The sequence below is a fragment of the Mycteria americana genome, chromosome 2 (assembly GCF_035582795.1).
Source record: "Mycteria americana isolate JAX WOST 10 ecotype Jacksonville Zoo and Gardens chromosome 2, USCA_MyAme_1.0, whole genome shotgun sequence".
NCBI lineage: Eukaryota > Metazoa > Chordata > Aves > Ciconiiformes > Ciconiidae > Mycteria > Mycteria americana.
This window is the reverse complement of record NC_134366.1, coordinates 16807353-16821453: the sequence shown is the minus strand read 5'-3', so window position 1 is coordinate 16821453 and position 14101 is coordinate 16807353. Positions and strand designations below refer to the sequence as shown.

At 40.6% G+C, this 14101-nt stretch overlaps 1 protein-coding gene across 2 annotated transcripts in view; it reads right to left on the bottom strand.

Moving 5' to 3' along the window:
- Positions 1–12850, bottom strand: part of KIF5B (kinesin family member 5B) — a 42240-nt gene extending 29390 nt beyond the window's left edge. Inside the window, exons 1-7 of one of the 2 annotated variants that reach the window (XM_075492512.1) lie at positions 12465–12850; positions 4165–4252; positions 2441–2514; positions 1875–1979; positions 1414–1462; positions 1029–1084; positions 837–924 (exon numbers count right to left, since the gene is read on the bottom strand). In XM_075492512.1, the coding sequence (XP_075348627.1) occupies positions 837–924; positions 1029–1084; positions 1414–1462; positions 1875–1979; positions 2441–2514; positions 4165–4252; positions 12465–12590 (586 nt within the window). In that variant the 5' untranslated portion in view covers positions 12591–12850. The remainder of the gene's footprint in view (positions 1–836; positions 925–1028; positions 1085–1413; positions 1463–1874; positions 1980–2440; positions 2515–4164; positions 4253–12464) is intronic. The other variant, XM_075492513.1, reaches the window with a different exon arrangement.
- Positions 12851–14101: the final 1251 nt, after the last annotated feature.

Here is a 14101-nt window from a genome sequence, read left to right as displayed (position 1 = left end):
AGTCTGGTCCCCACTTCAGAACCTTACTACCTAGGAGCAATGAAGTGGACGTGCAGGACTGAGTCATTCCTTAAAAGGAACATCAGTATTTTTATTTTTGATCCTCAATCAAAGAATTTAAAAGAAAAATATTTTATTTTCTTAATGACTGTATATTCTTTCTTTTCCTGAATAAAGAACTAGACACAGGAAGATTGTGAAACTCACCCTCAAACTGGCTCTCAGATTTCTGACATTCACTTCAGTTGCTAAGAACCTAAGTATTATTTTGCATGCACCCCATCTTTCCTTGTCTTTTGTTGTTTTTTTTTTTTTAACCCTCTGTCACTTCCTAGTCCTGCTTCTTGTGGGAATTCGGAAACCTATGGCACGGTTCCTTGCAACTCAGTTGCATGCCACAGGCCAAAAAGCTTGGAACATTAGGATGCTCCTTAAATCTGGAGCATGTCTGAATATATATTCTGACCAGCTTTTCTTAGAATATGCAACAGAATGGCCAAACTGTAGACAAGCCACAGTGCCTTACTTATAGATTCATAGGTTAATTGAAACAAACAGGGATTTTGTGCGATTCCTAATGCAGGACTACACTTTTTTCTCCAATGATTCAGAGCTCCTCACTGATCACTTACTCTCTCCTTTCAATCCAAGTCTAAGTAACATATAACAAGAAATGAATTGAAATACTTGTTTCTGAAAGACATGCTGAAACTGCTTAAGCTACACCCTTTCAAAAACCTGAATTATTTAGCTCACTACTTTTGTCTTCCCTACTTTTGAAGGCATACCAGAAGCAAATTGATAAAGCACTAAAGGGAGACAAAGATAATACTTACTTGTAACTGCTACATGCCGGTTTGATTTTCCTTCATCTATAGTATCCATAACTTCTTCTGGACTACATACAAAACGCTCTGTGCAACCCTTAAAAAAAAAAAAGGGGCAAAAAACCACCACACCAACAAGCCAGAAGTAAATGGCATACATTAGAGGAGTGAAAGATGAAAACGTATCAGACTGATGCTCACCTTTACATACGGAACTCTATTTTTGTCCTCATGAACAGAAAGATTGGTCTTTGAAACTGGAAGAGAAAAAGTTCTAAAGCTAAGGTATATGTGATTTCTTTGCAAAATGAATGAGCTGTGTACAACACATATCCAAGTCATAGATGTTATTTCTCAGCAACACTTTATAAAAAAAACTTAATACGCATGAAACGACCACTACTGCAGCTTTAGTATTATTTATATAGATTAGCTCCATGCTTTCTTATTTTGATGTACCCTTATCATTTATAGGTTATTAGCATACTGCATACCTATCTTAGTATCACGAGAAAGTTTTTGGGTTTTTTTATATCTCTCTCCAGAACAATTTATTTTCCATGTTCAATATAAATAAAAGGCTTACCATCCAAAAGGTCCCTTATTTTATCCAAGTATATTTCAAAATATGACACCTAGAAGTGGGAAGGGGAATAAAGATACAGCATCAGAAAGTAAAAATGCTTTGCTTTTTCATCAGAAGGATCCAGCATGATTATTCTGACGTCCCACATAATACCACATCTAGCTCAAGTCCTTAAGGCTGAACTAAAATACACCTTTAAGAAGAAACTATTTTGATCAAAAGCTTCAAGCACCATCAGCACTGCCATAGGTTATCAGGGTAGCTACCATCAATGTTTAATGGAAACAAGATTAAAGCGTTAACGTAATTCTTCTTTAAGAAGAGTCAGTTACTTCAGAAATAACTCACGTTTAGATTTTCCAAGTTACAGGCATTTGAAAAAGATACAGAACATCCATTTAACCATAGACTACTTCCAGTTTTAACGCAGATTGAACAAGTAACAATGAAGAAAAGTTTACCTTAATATGAAACTCAAGATTCTCATCCATAGAGTAAATATAATTAAAAATATCTTGCACTATTCTTGGAATAATACCCATTCCATCCGGGTCGTGAAGCTTCCCCTTATTAGAAAGAGATACAATAAAATTAAACATTCATACTGAATCCAACATCACTAACAGTATCCAAATGTAAAACAACAGTTAACAGACAAATTAGTTTTAAAATTCTGACGGGTATGATGCATTTATTTTATCTCTGAAGGAAAGTCTTGGCCATCCTTTTAGGCCCAGCATTTGCCAGGAGTGAAAAGGACAATCTCAGAAATCTCCCAAACTACTAGAAGTGCAAATGTACTATGAACATTATTCTTGTTTCTCATCCTGCTACTGAGGGCTTAAAAACCACAATAATTGCCATTCTCAGTCCTAAAAAAAAAACATTTCAGGTATCAAAATGTTGCAATGGAAATAAAAGTGCAAGATGAAAACAAGCAGACATCTTATTTCCAGAAAGATAAGACTATTGCGATGAAGAGAGATGAAAGTGACATTAAGAGGAAAATTATTTTAAGATTTCTTACTTCCATAGTGTGTGTCTTTCCAGACGATGTTTGCCCATAAGCAAATATTGTACCATTGTATCCCTCAAGTACATCTAAAGGGAAAGAGTATTTTCATTAGGGTTCATTTCCTTCTTTTAAAAGGAGAGTCAAATGAAATAGAATGCAAGCAGGCAGTTCCTAAAATGTTCAGCAAGTTAAATCATTCAGTGTTTGGGAACTCTGTGCTAGAGTTGGGGGGAGGGAGGGTGTTCCTCCCTACCCCTTTTAATGCATTAAGTCATCATTGACTGCATTTTAGAAGTTTACTGTATTAGAAGCATCTGTTCCTTCAACCAGAAAAATCAGGACTTCAGAGTCAGGAACAAAAAGGAAACTGATACAACTGCCAGGTTGAACAGATAGTCTTTGATAACTCAGAAGAAACCACCATACACGAGAATGCTATAATATTTTCTGCCTTCAGGAAAGTTTAATTGTCCAATTGTGAAGAGAATGGGCTATGCCATAAGTTTCAAGCATCTTACTCTTTGGCCATATTTCAAATTTGGCTTGTATTTCAAATTATGAATGAACCAACCCAAAGTTTTAGATTGAGGGGTGAGGGGCTGGTGGGTTGGTTTGTTTACAAGTCAGTTACTGTAGAATCACATTCTGCACACAAACTTTTATTTTCCAAAAATAACCACGTATTAAATACTCCAAATGGAGAAGTCTTTGCCACCCCATTGTATCTGTAATCCATTTGTACCACCACTAGAGCTCATTTGCCACATGATGTAGCACTGCCTAGGAAAGCACACAGAGAAATAGAGATCAGGTTTTTACATGGAGGAAAGGGGCAGCATTACAATTCTTAGTTAACTCGGATTTTTAAGGACTAAACTTCTGATCACTATTTAACTCATTAAAGGGTTAAATATTTGCAGCAGCATGGATTTTTTCCACAGCAATTAACTTTTCTAATGATCGAAAAACACCCCTACATTTACCCAATCTTCTCTTGTCACTAATAGTTGATATTTCAGGGGAAAGCTTTGTTAAAAAGTTTTTTTGAAAGTTGTGTCAATTAGAACTTACTACTGATCTCCTCAAGAAATTAATCAATTTTATTTCCAGGAAACTAACTGTTTACTACAACAATTTACTGTGGCATAACCTTCTTTGTGATAAGACTTGATTTTCTGACGTTATTAGGCCAATTCTGACAATTCAAGTTTGGAGAAACTGTACACCCTGCCATGCACAGCAATAACTCATGTTTAAACTTTTAATTGTGAAGTTAGAAATCAGGTTAAAAAAATCCCCCTTAAACCATGTATCAAATAAACGAGCTTAGAAAAATCTATAGCATATACATGATTTCACAAGTTTCCTTTCCTCTTGTATTCCTCCAAACAAAGGCCATTGTAGGATGTTTTCACCAATGGGGGGGGGGGCGGGACGGGACACAAACCAAAACCACAAAACTATTGTTTCAAACAATCTTTTGCACACAACTGCAAAAAAAACAGAACACGACAGGTAAATGTTATCAAACATTGCAATCCACTGAAACAGCAGGTTAAGCACTGACATAATTCATCAGCTGAACTGCAGGATGATTTTATACTGCTGTGATCCATATTGGCTTTTATTAAACATTCAGAAGGTAAAAGGGAACAACAGAAGTATCAGTTTTCAACACTGAAGTCCACACAAATATGAGACTTTTCCTTATGGTTCAAGTTGCTGTTCCACCTTACCTTTGACAATCTTTTTAGCACAATCATTGTATACTTGTTCCTGTGATGTGTTTGACTGGAATACACGGTCAAATATATATGGCTTGGACTGGAAAAAAATAAAGAGACACAGAAGAACTATTCAAAAAACAGATACTGGAAGTAGAACTGGAAGGTGTTTGTTCATATAGTTTAGAAGTAGCCTATACTGTCTCAGCCCAGTCTTTTGTTTTAAGCACTTGAAGACTCTAGTGAGGAAATCAGCTTATACAGCAGTGCCTAAATCTCCACATGCTTGCCTCCAAGTAAGCCTTGAATTAAATATATTCCATTTTGAAGTGCAATCTAAATAGTTCTCCAAAACTACTCTGCCACATGACCTCAATTTACCTGATTTACAAGATAAACCAATACCTAGTCTGTACATGGGAGAACCCTTTACTCCCTTCTACTCTTGCAGCAGGTTTACTCTGGTAAACCCAAATTACTAAAAAGAGCTTATACCACACCGCACAGAATATCTGTCTTGGTAATATTTGTTAAAAACCTCAAACCAAAAAGAAACATTCAGATCACCTACAGTCAGCACAAGAACTATCTCCCCATGCATGATATCCTTAAAATAAAGCTCTATAAGCAGAAGGAAAAGGCCACTTTGGAGGAAGGGAACCTTTCACAGAAGACTCATTTTGGAAGACACTGTAAGAGGAAGCTCTGACACAGCTTTTTGAAAGGAATGCTGGATTTTGCTTTGTTTTAAAGAAGAGATTTTCATAACAAGGTTCTAAGCAGCTGGCAATCCATTAGGATATGAACTACTACATTCATCTTACGAAGTTCAAATTTTTGTAGCATTTTCAGAGCTTGATTTAGTAGGTAGCCAAGCAGATAGGCAAGGTTTACAAGGGACCTAGGTCAGTCACCATCGCTAAACTCACTGCAACTCTTAAGTGCTCCATTTTGCCTACATTTAATTCATTATCATCCTCCCCCAAGGATACTCTGGAACTGCCTCCCTGGCAAAGAAACAAGTATAGCTTCCATCTTCCACCAACCCACCACATTCCCTTCCCCAGCCTGACGTTCCACTTGTCTTTTAAAAACATCTAGCATAACACCACACAAAGCTTTTTAGATTCAACACGTATCTGTCTGCTGAGAGGGCTTGAATTCAGGTGGATGAGCTCCCTCTTGGAAAAAATAATTACAGCATTCACTGTGTAAATATGCTCAAGAAACCACAAGACTCGCTAGGCAGAAACTACCCCTAAGGTGCTAAAGTTTGTCAGAGAGCTTGTTTCACAGCCAGGAAATCACAAGCCTTCTCAATTACTCATTTTAGCTTCAAATACACCTCAAACTCATATGTTCTACAGGTAGAATTGAGGCCATTACATACACCAGAAGACAAAACTAACAAGTTCAAGTAACCCTGAGGTAAGAAAATAAAGACTGAGAACACGTTACATAAAAAGGTAAAGTCACTGTAGAAAAGATAACACTAGCTACACATTTTATTTCTCACTAGCAGCTATAGTTTCAAAAACCCTCCAACTTCACAAATATCAATCAGCTGCACTACACACTGCAAAGTCATCTACATCACAAAACATTCATCAGATCTGTTTCATGCTGAAGTTCTTCTGCATATTTGTGTGCGTTGAAACAGTACCATTTTGGAGGATCGTATTTACCATTACACATTGGAAAAACATAGTGAGATGAGAGACAGGATCCAACATCATTGCAAACAATCTGTGCAGCATTAGTAATTTGTGTGTTTATACTTGTAAGATTTAAACTCTTCTCCAAATTATCGCTCCAGAAAATATATAGATGACAATTATTCCAATTAAATTGATTTTAGAAGAATTAGGGGAAGTTCCTCGATATGATCTTCCGACAGTCTATGCAGTAACTGTTAACAATACTCACTATTTCTCACAGATCCAAACATACCTGATCTTTGCTGTTCCCAACAGAGCATGACAACTATGAGAACAGAAAAGTACATCAGAATGCAAACATTACTTTGCATAGTATACGTGTTTGAATCTATACACATACATTATTGTGTATTTATATATTACTACAGAATATTTCTGATGCCAAATAGAAGATTTTTTTAATTTATTTATTTACTTCAAAGAAATCCAACTTTAAAATATATATATATATATCTCAAGCCTAGTTTCTGGTACAGGAAGATACCTTGTTTAGAAAGAACTGTAAGCACAACCTGCACTAGTCTGCAACCATCCTGCAATCTACAGGTATTTGCAGCAGGTTCTGAAAAAGCTTTCCTTCTCTAAATTTTTAAATAGCGTTTAGAGAGGTGTGGGGTTTTTGGGGTTTTTCTTTGTTTGTTTTTTTAATTCTTCTGCCAAGCAAAGGTTGACTGAATTGAACTATTCTTCTTCATCTGTGTTAAAGGAAAATTATATTTACTAATTTGAGAGTAATCTGTAGACACAGAATACTTTTAGACTATCTACTCTCCAATTGCTATTCAAATGCATTCATAAGAGAACAGAGCCAAATTACAGTATCTCATATAATTACAGTCTCTTTTGTTTTACAAAATGTTAATATAAAGAATAGCACGTACGATGAATGCCACGGACTAGTAAGAACAGAAAACCAAGCTGCAAGGACTTCACTCAGACAGGAATGCCTTTAATTGATCTTGTTTATTTATACAGTGAAAGCTGCTAGGCACATGACAAATTCCAATTTCCCTCAAGTTAACAAATGCTACCAACATATCCACAAAATTTAATAATTTTGACCAAAAAACACCCTCACGAGGGGTCCTGTTTATACCACTTCCGCTTCCCCATCCCTTCCAGGTGGAAAGTGGAATATTTGTTTACATGTCCTCAGTATTGTAAGTTCCTAGATGAAACCACGATACAACTTCAAAGCACTCAAAAATCCAATTACATATTTCACTCCCCTCCCAGGTCGCAGTACATTTATCACACCTACGAAAACCCACATTAGAGGCATGTCCCTGCTCCATCATTACTGAATCCATATCTAACCAAGTAGGTTTAGCCATGCAGGTTCTGGGATAGTTATGTTTTAAGAATACAAGTTACTCTCACTCATATGGTTTCACATCTTTGACATTTGCAATGCCATGTCTTATCACTTCTCTTTACAATCTACTTTCTGCTGTAAACAAAACAAACAGTATTACACAGATTACCCTGCCCTAGAAAGCCTCCTCATTACCTTTAAGAGATTAATCAAAAAAGATTAAAGTGTCAGATATTTTTTCTATACCAGATGCCTTTTCTTCCTCAAGTAGTAAACAATCTGATATTATCATGGAAAACACAAAAGGTCCAAGCAACATTACCAGTGGTAGTAGGAGTGTTACTACCATGATATGATGCTGCATTGACATACTCCAGAAATTTTCAGCAAATGTTACTCAAATGCTAATAAAAATTTAAAACATACAACCTATAAGCAACACAAAATATCAAGCAAACAAGCAGAGCTTCTGACTTCCGCTCTCCAAATACGGAGAATTCAACATTCACTCCTTGCCTAGCATTTGTTCTGTCAGTAATCCACTACAAGACAACTTCAGCTCCTATAGTTGCTTGTGCTGAAGGGATGTGGCCCCACAGCAAAAATTTTGCAAGCACTCTCACAGCCCTCAAAAAAGTACATCTGCCAACATGATTTAGCGGTAGTTAAACTGAATCTTAATAAAGCATTTATGTTTAAGTACACAGTTCCACAGTTAAGTTAAAAACCAGTAACCAGTTATCCTTATATAAAAGGATGCTCAGCCTATATAAATTAGACAAGATTCGGAGCACACATGAGAGTTCAGTCTTCAGAAAAGTTAGTTTTTCTCAGTACCTTCAATGAGGACTACACAAAAATCTGTGATCACAACTAGACTGAACTGTTACCTTAAAAGTCCTAGAAATACTTAAGGTTATCTCCACAGAAATAATTTAAAATATATTTTCCCATTGTAACTTTCTGTAAACTATAGAATTGGTTACTCATAACACTACCTTAGTTCACCTTATTTTCTGTGCATTAGTATCTGACGCAAAGTCAACAGTGAAAATTTACTTGAAAAAAATCAGTAGCATGTTTTTATACTACAACATATCCAGATGCTCTTTACTGTTTTTTTGCTAGAATGGACTGCTAGAGCAATATCATACCCACCCATGGTTAGCTTATGCTTGGTAAGAGGTTGAAGTAATGGGCTTCCCTCCCCTTTAAGTTTCACATCTTTAATAAAGAACATTCTTCCCATCAGCACAACATATGGTAAAAGAAAAATCCCACACCAAACAATTTCTGGAAAGTATGATGTCAAATACCTGACTCAGTTCTTCCTATTACTAAGCTAAGGTATTGCTGCTTTGACACACCTAATAGAGTCCAACATTGCGAATGAGTGAAAAGGTACTGTTGCAAATTAGCATTTTATTTTTAGGATAAGGAAAAAGGATTTTCTTCTTGTCCTAGCTCTATGCATACAAAACTGTAGCAGACACAGAACAGTTAGTGGATCTCAGCTCTTTCTGCTCTATTTTTCTTATTTCTGTGCAAATACTGCAACTCAAGTATCAACTTTTACAGCAGTTACTTATTGTTGTTACAGAAGGACCAAACCATGTAATTTTATTTAAAAAAAAATTGTGACTGGAAACTCAATTTGCAGCATCAAAACAGAGAGAAATTTTGGAACAAGAGTTTCAGCCAAGCTTTGCTTTAGTAAAGAGTTTCTTCTAAAGAGAAAAGTAAGCACTGCTGGCATAAAAACGGTCATTGAATTTCAGAACAACAACCAAATATGAGTGAGGTGTTCCTAAGCAAGTGGTAGAGCAGCCAGGGAGTATAGCTCTCCCTTTACACGTCACTGTAAACTAGAATATTTGCTTTCTGTTAAATCATCATACCAGTATCATCTGAGAAACTTCTCCATTATCCACCATTTCATGGAACAAAATAATAGTACTCTAAACAAATATGATAATATAGGCAGGTAGCCATGATTCTTTCTTAAAAGCCATAGAAATAAGGAATATATTATGATCATTACCAGAAGCATTTAGATGACAGAGGGGTACTGCCCATTTCTGTGAATGCCCATAATACCTCACCACTTCAGTCATTTGACAGTACTGTTTTCAGCTTAGGCTTCAGTCTGAAATCCTCGAGCGTCACTGTATTCAGTAATGTATCTTATCTTTTGGACAGTTGTAAGATGAGCAAGACTAGGTATAGAAATATTTTTTAAAAAGAAGCATAGATATGTTATGCAGAACTATAAAGCTACTCAGTTGCAAGCAGTTTTACATTTGAAAAAATAAAGTACATAATAATATATAAGCTTGCTATTCCTCCCCGTTTCATCTTACTCAAAAGCCTGAAATCCGTGAGCAAATTGTTATTAGTTTTTGTATATAGGCACATTTATGATGTGTAACATAAAAGCCATATACTCATAACAAGTCACCATACTATCCGTTTTAACAAAACCCTTATATTTAATTAACAGGAAGAGCCATTGGAAAGAAGCCCCCTTTAAGAATTTAAAAGCACTTTACTAGTTACAAAAGTTTCACCTTGTGGAAGGACAATACTTTTTCAAAGTCTGCGCTCTTTAAAAGAGACCAACACCATATGTCCCCTGAAACTGCTATTACACACTAGCTACAATTAAAACAAGTATTTTATCTAACTCAAATCAAAACAACTCACTTGTCCAGAAAGACAACCACGCTAGTAATTACATAGGAGCTAGGAAGAGAAGGGAGGATAGATAGCTTGGAGATGACAGGGGAGTCAAGGAAGGAGGAAGGTTTGGTTATAGTCACTGATTTCCCTCCCCACCCTCCTCCACAGAGGAGTCAAATCTGCAGTCTGGTATAAGCTCTGCTTCCAGTCTCCTAGTTTTCACCTCCTATCTACCATTACAGGCAACTCTCAAATATTATTAAAGAAGCCTACACTGTTTCAACACAGACCTAAGTGCACACAGAAGGTGCTAGTCCTTCAGGCAGCTGAGGAAAGCAGCTATTAAAAAAAAAAAAAAAGTATCTCAATCACTGTTCAACAGGCAGCCAATACAACATTGTAGCAATAAAGACAGAAATCAAACAGCTGAAAGTAACCAAACATACAGCTTACTGAGGAATGTTTTTAGAAACTGTTTCATGAGAAGGACTGTCTCTGTTACTATCCTCCCTTGGGCGATTCTACAACACACACACACAAAAGAGGTGGCTGGCTGCAGCCTCAAGTTGGAAGGTTCATAGCTTTGTCAAAACTCAGCTTGTTTAAAAACAAAAAAACAACAAACCACACAAGTTAAAGTAATTGTCTCAACAGTTTTAGAGAATCAAGTCATAACTGTGAGAACATCAATCCTGTCATATATCCATCATCATAAAAACAAAATCATAGAATATCAATCCTTTATTAAGATTTTGTGAAACAGAACTCAAATACTGTCACTGCTACCCAATCTAATAATTTGGGGGGCATTTTTCCCAGGGTCAGACACAGCAAGTCCTGGACCTAGGACTACTGAAGGATTTTTTTTTGTCGTTTTAACAAAGCAGAAAACACCAAAGTACAGTTGTAACACTAAATATTAACCCCAAGCAGAAAGCCCCACGTGATCCCTCAGGAGCATGCTATCAAACTGTTCTACTCAGATATAGAAACACCTCAGCCAAATTTACATTTTAGATATTTTTAAAGCATACTTAAAGAATATTTTTAAAATGTTAAGTTTTCTGTTCTCTTTAGACTAGAACTACTGAAAGAATAGGAAATGGAAAATGTATTTTTAAAAAGTCCAAAAACATCAAGGTTTCTAAACTTAATCATGGATTTTAAACAGAGTATATAGTGAATGGGTATTAACTGGTGGAAGCGAGATCATTTGTTCTAGTTAAATTCTCCATTTTTCAGGCTTGCTCCCTTACTCTGAGGAGCTTACCTGTACAACCTCAGGAAGAAAAGATATGTACTCCAAGATGCTAACTTGCCAGCTGAAATAAGCCCAATTTACCTCATTTCACAAGCATGCTATCCTTCTTGTAGCTCCAGACTCACAGAATTCCACATTTTATTGACAAATTCAGTTGAATAATAACAGACTAAAGCACTAGTATTTAGTAAGTCACAGTAAAAAAAGTATTTTATTAAATCGCCTCCTTCAACTTCAGATACTGCGCAAAAAAGCTATTCTTGGTAGCCTCAAGAAACAGTATATAAAAAACAAAACTTGAAGACAGATAATAACTGACATCTAAGTTACTTTCAGCAATGCAGAACCAGCACCATCTCTAGAGAAAAGTATTTATATGAAAACACAAATTAAAAGTTAGCAACAATAAAACAAACATTGGGAATAGAGTGTGCTTTTACAATACCAACCAAACCAGGCAATAAACTACTTTAATTTTATATTCCAGTTCCACTTTGTAGCTAAATGACACGTTGAACAAAAAGGAAAGGATTATCTTTTCCCCTGTAACATCCAGATTGTTTTACAACAGGCCTCATACTTTGCAAGGTGACTTCACTTAAAATACATTTACAAACATGTAATAAGCCAAACGGTCTGTTTATTCTGATTTTTTTAAAAGTTATCAGCCGAAGACTGATTTACAGATCACAAGCACCAACGAACTGGAGCCCGCATTCTTCTGCATTTTCTTCCCAAAAGATTCTCTGTAGACAATTACTTGGATGGCAGCTCCAAAGCACGCATGTTGAGCACGTATTTAGCAGTCAAACTCATCACGGTCGCCAAAGCCAGGGACAGCCTAGCCGGGGGACACACTGCAGGACTCGCCTGTTACTCTCCGCCTGCTAATTCACGCGTTTTCCGTGGACACACTGAAGCGTGCCCTGTGGCTCGAGCTCGGCAACGAAACCTCACGCTACGCCCCAAGTCGCAAGCCTTTCGCTAGAGCCTTTGTCAAAGCTTTCCTGACCTGCCACCACCGACGCGTCCCCACAACCCAACGGCCACTGCTCGGGGACCTCTGTCCCCACCAGCTCCCTGCTCTTTGCCCGACCATGCCCACATCCAGACTAGCCGGCCCCGTCCACAGCTCTGCCTGCCCTCCTCCCCCCCCCCGCCCCCCCAAAAGGCCGCCCCCCTTCCCGAGGCGTCCCCGCCCGCGGGCGCTCCCGAGCGCCTCAGCCCTGCCCTCCCGCCTCACACCGCGCCCATCCCCGCGGTATCTGACCCCGCTGACCCCGACACCCCCTCCCCCCCGGCGCTTCCCCCGCCTTTCCCGTCCGGGACGGCCCCTCACCGCGATGACGACGGTGTCTTCGCCCTGAAACTTGGCGATGTACTTGTCGCCACGGGTCACTTCGGACTCGTTGAGGGGCCTGAAGCGACACATCACTTTGATGTTACATTCCGCCGGGTCCGCCATCTTAGGCCAACGCCGCCTCCGGGGCGCTCAGCTCCACCGCCACCCGCTGCTGCCTCTACGCCGCCCGCTCCGAGGGTCTCGCGAGCCGCCGTTGCCGCCGCTGCCGGGAAGCCTGCGTCCGCCCAAGCAGAAGGGAAAAGGGAAGGGCTCCTTCCTGGCCGCCGCCGCCGCCTCCTGCTCTCACTTCCTCCCCAATATGGCAGCCATGGCGGCGCCTGCAGCCGGCGAGTCCCGGCCCTCCCTCGCCGGGCAGAGGCGGTGCCGGCGGCAGGGCAGGCGGGGTGACGTCACCCTCCGCAGCGCCCAGCTCCGCCCCCTCGACTGGGACCTGCTGCGCAGGCGCGCCGATGCACAGGCGGCCAGGCCCGGCCCCACAGGAGCTTTACAGCGCAGGCGCGAAGTGGTTGCTGCGGTGGAGGGACAGCTGCCGCGCGCGGGTTCGACGCCCACGGGACTGCCGTTGGGCTGAGGGGGCGGGGCCGCGCGAGGGGCGGGGTTCGCGGGGGGCGGGGCCGCTCCTCAGGGGCGGCAGGGAAGTGCGGTGGGCCGCTGCCGGCGGGGCGGCTCCCGTCGTCTCCCCGCCGTAACGGGCCCGGCCGCGGGGCGCGTCGGCGCAGCCCCCCGCTCGCCCTCCTCATGGAGCGGAGCGAGCTTGCGGCCACACGGCTGGGGTTAACCTGGGCCAGGGTGCTGCAGGGAGAGATGGAGACCGCGCCCAGCCGCCCTGGGGGGAGCGGTCGAGCCCCGCTTTCCCCCTGACGGGGCGGGCTGCGCTAACGGCTGGTGCCGGGGGCTCGCCGGTCTTGGTGGCGGTGAGGGTGGTCGCGGCACGGCCCTCTCACCAGCTGCACGCCCGAGCAGGGCAGTTCTGGTTAGAGCCGAGTTTTGTAAGTGCGCCTGAAAACTGAGAGGCCGAGTGTGAAGTAAAGGCTTAAAGCAGACGGTTGAGAGAGAAACCTCCCGTATTTGTTTTTGGTGTTTTTTTTTCCTTGCTCGGAGAGCTAAAAGAGGAAAAAACTCACTTCCACGAGGTGTTCACAGACGCCAGGGAACTGCCAGTACTTTCTAAAGTGCCCGCGAACCTTGCTGCCTGCACGCCGCCTGAGCGGGGAAGCGGAGAGTGTCCTGGGGCGGGGGGCCGGGGGGGACCCGAGCGCGCCGCAGCGCGCGGCCCGTGGCGTCACCCCGGTGGCGGAGCCTCTCAGCGCCTCGTCGTCCCAGTTGAAAAAAGAGTCTGCGCAGCATTTTCTTTTTTTTAAGCTTAGTTTGTTGCGAGTTTTATTTATTTATGACAGGGAGTTCTAATTCTAGTCAATTCGGACTTATGGACTGTACCTAGAGTAAGAACATCGTCAGGTGAACCGTTCTGATCAGAGATTCTCGAGTCTCACGAGTTTGCAACTATACCTCTTACATCCAGGTATGAATTTTCAAATTGGGACAATGTACAAACTCGCAGCTTGCCTAAGTTAAGTCTGCTTCCTGACAGAAATCTTGATTTGTACTGGAAA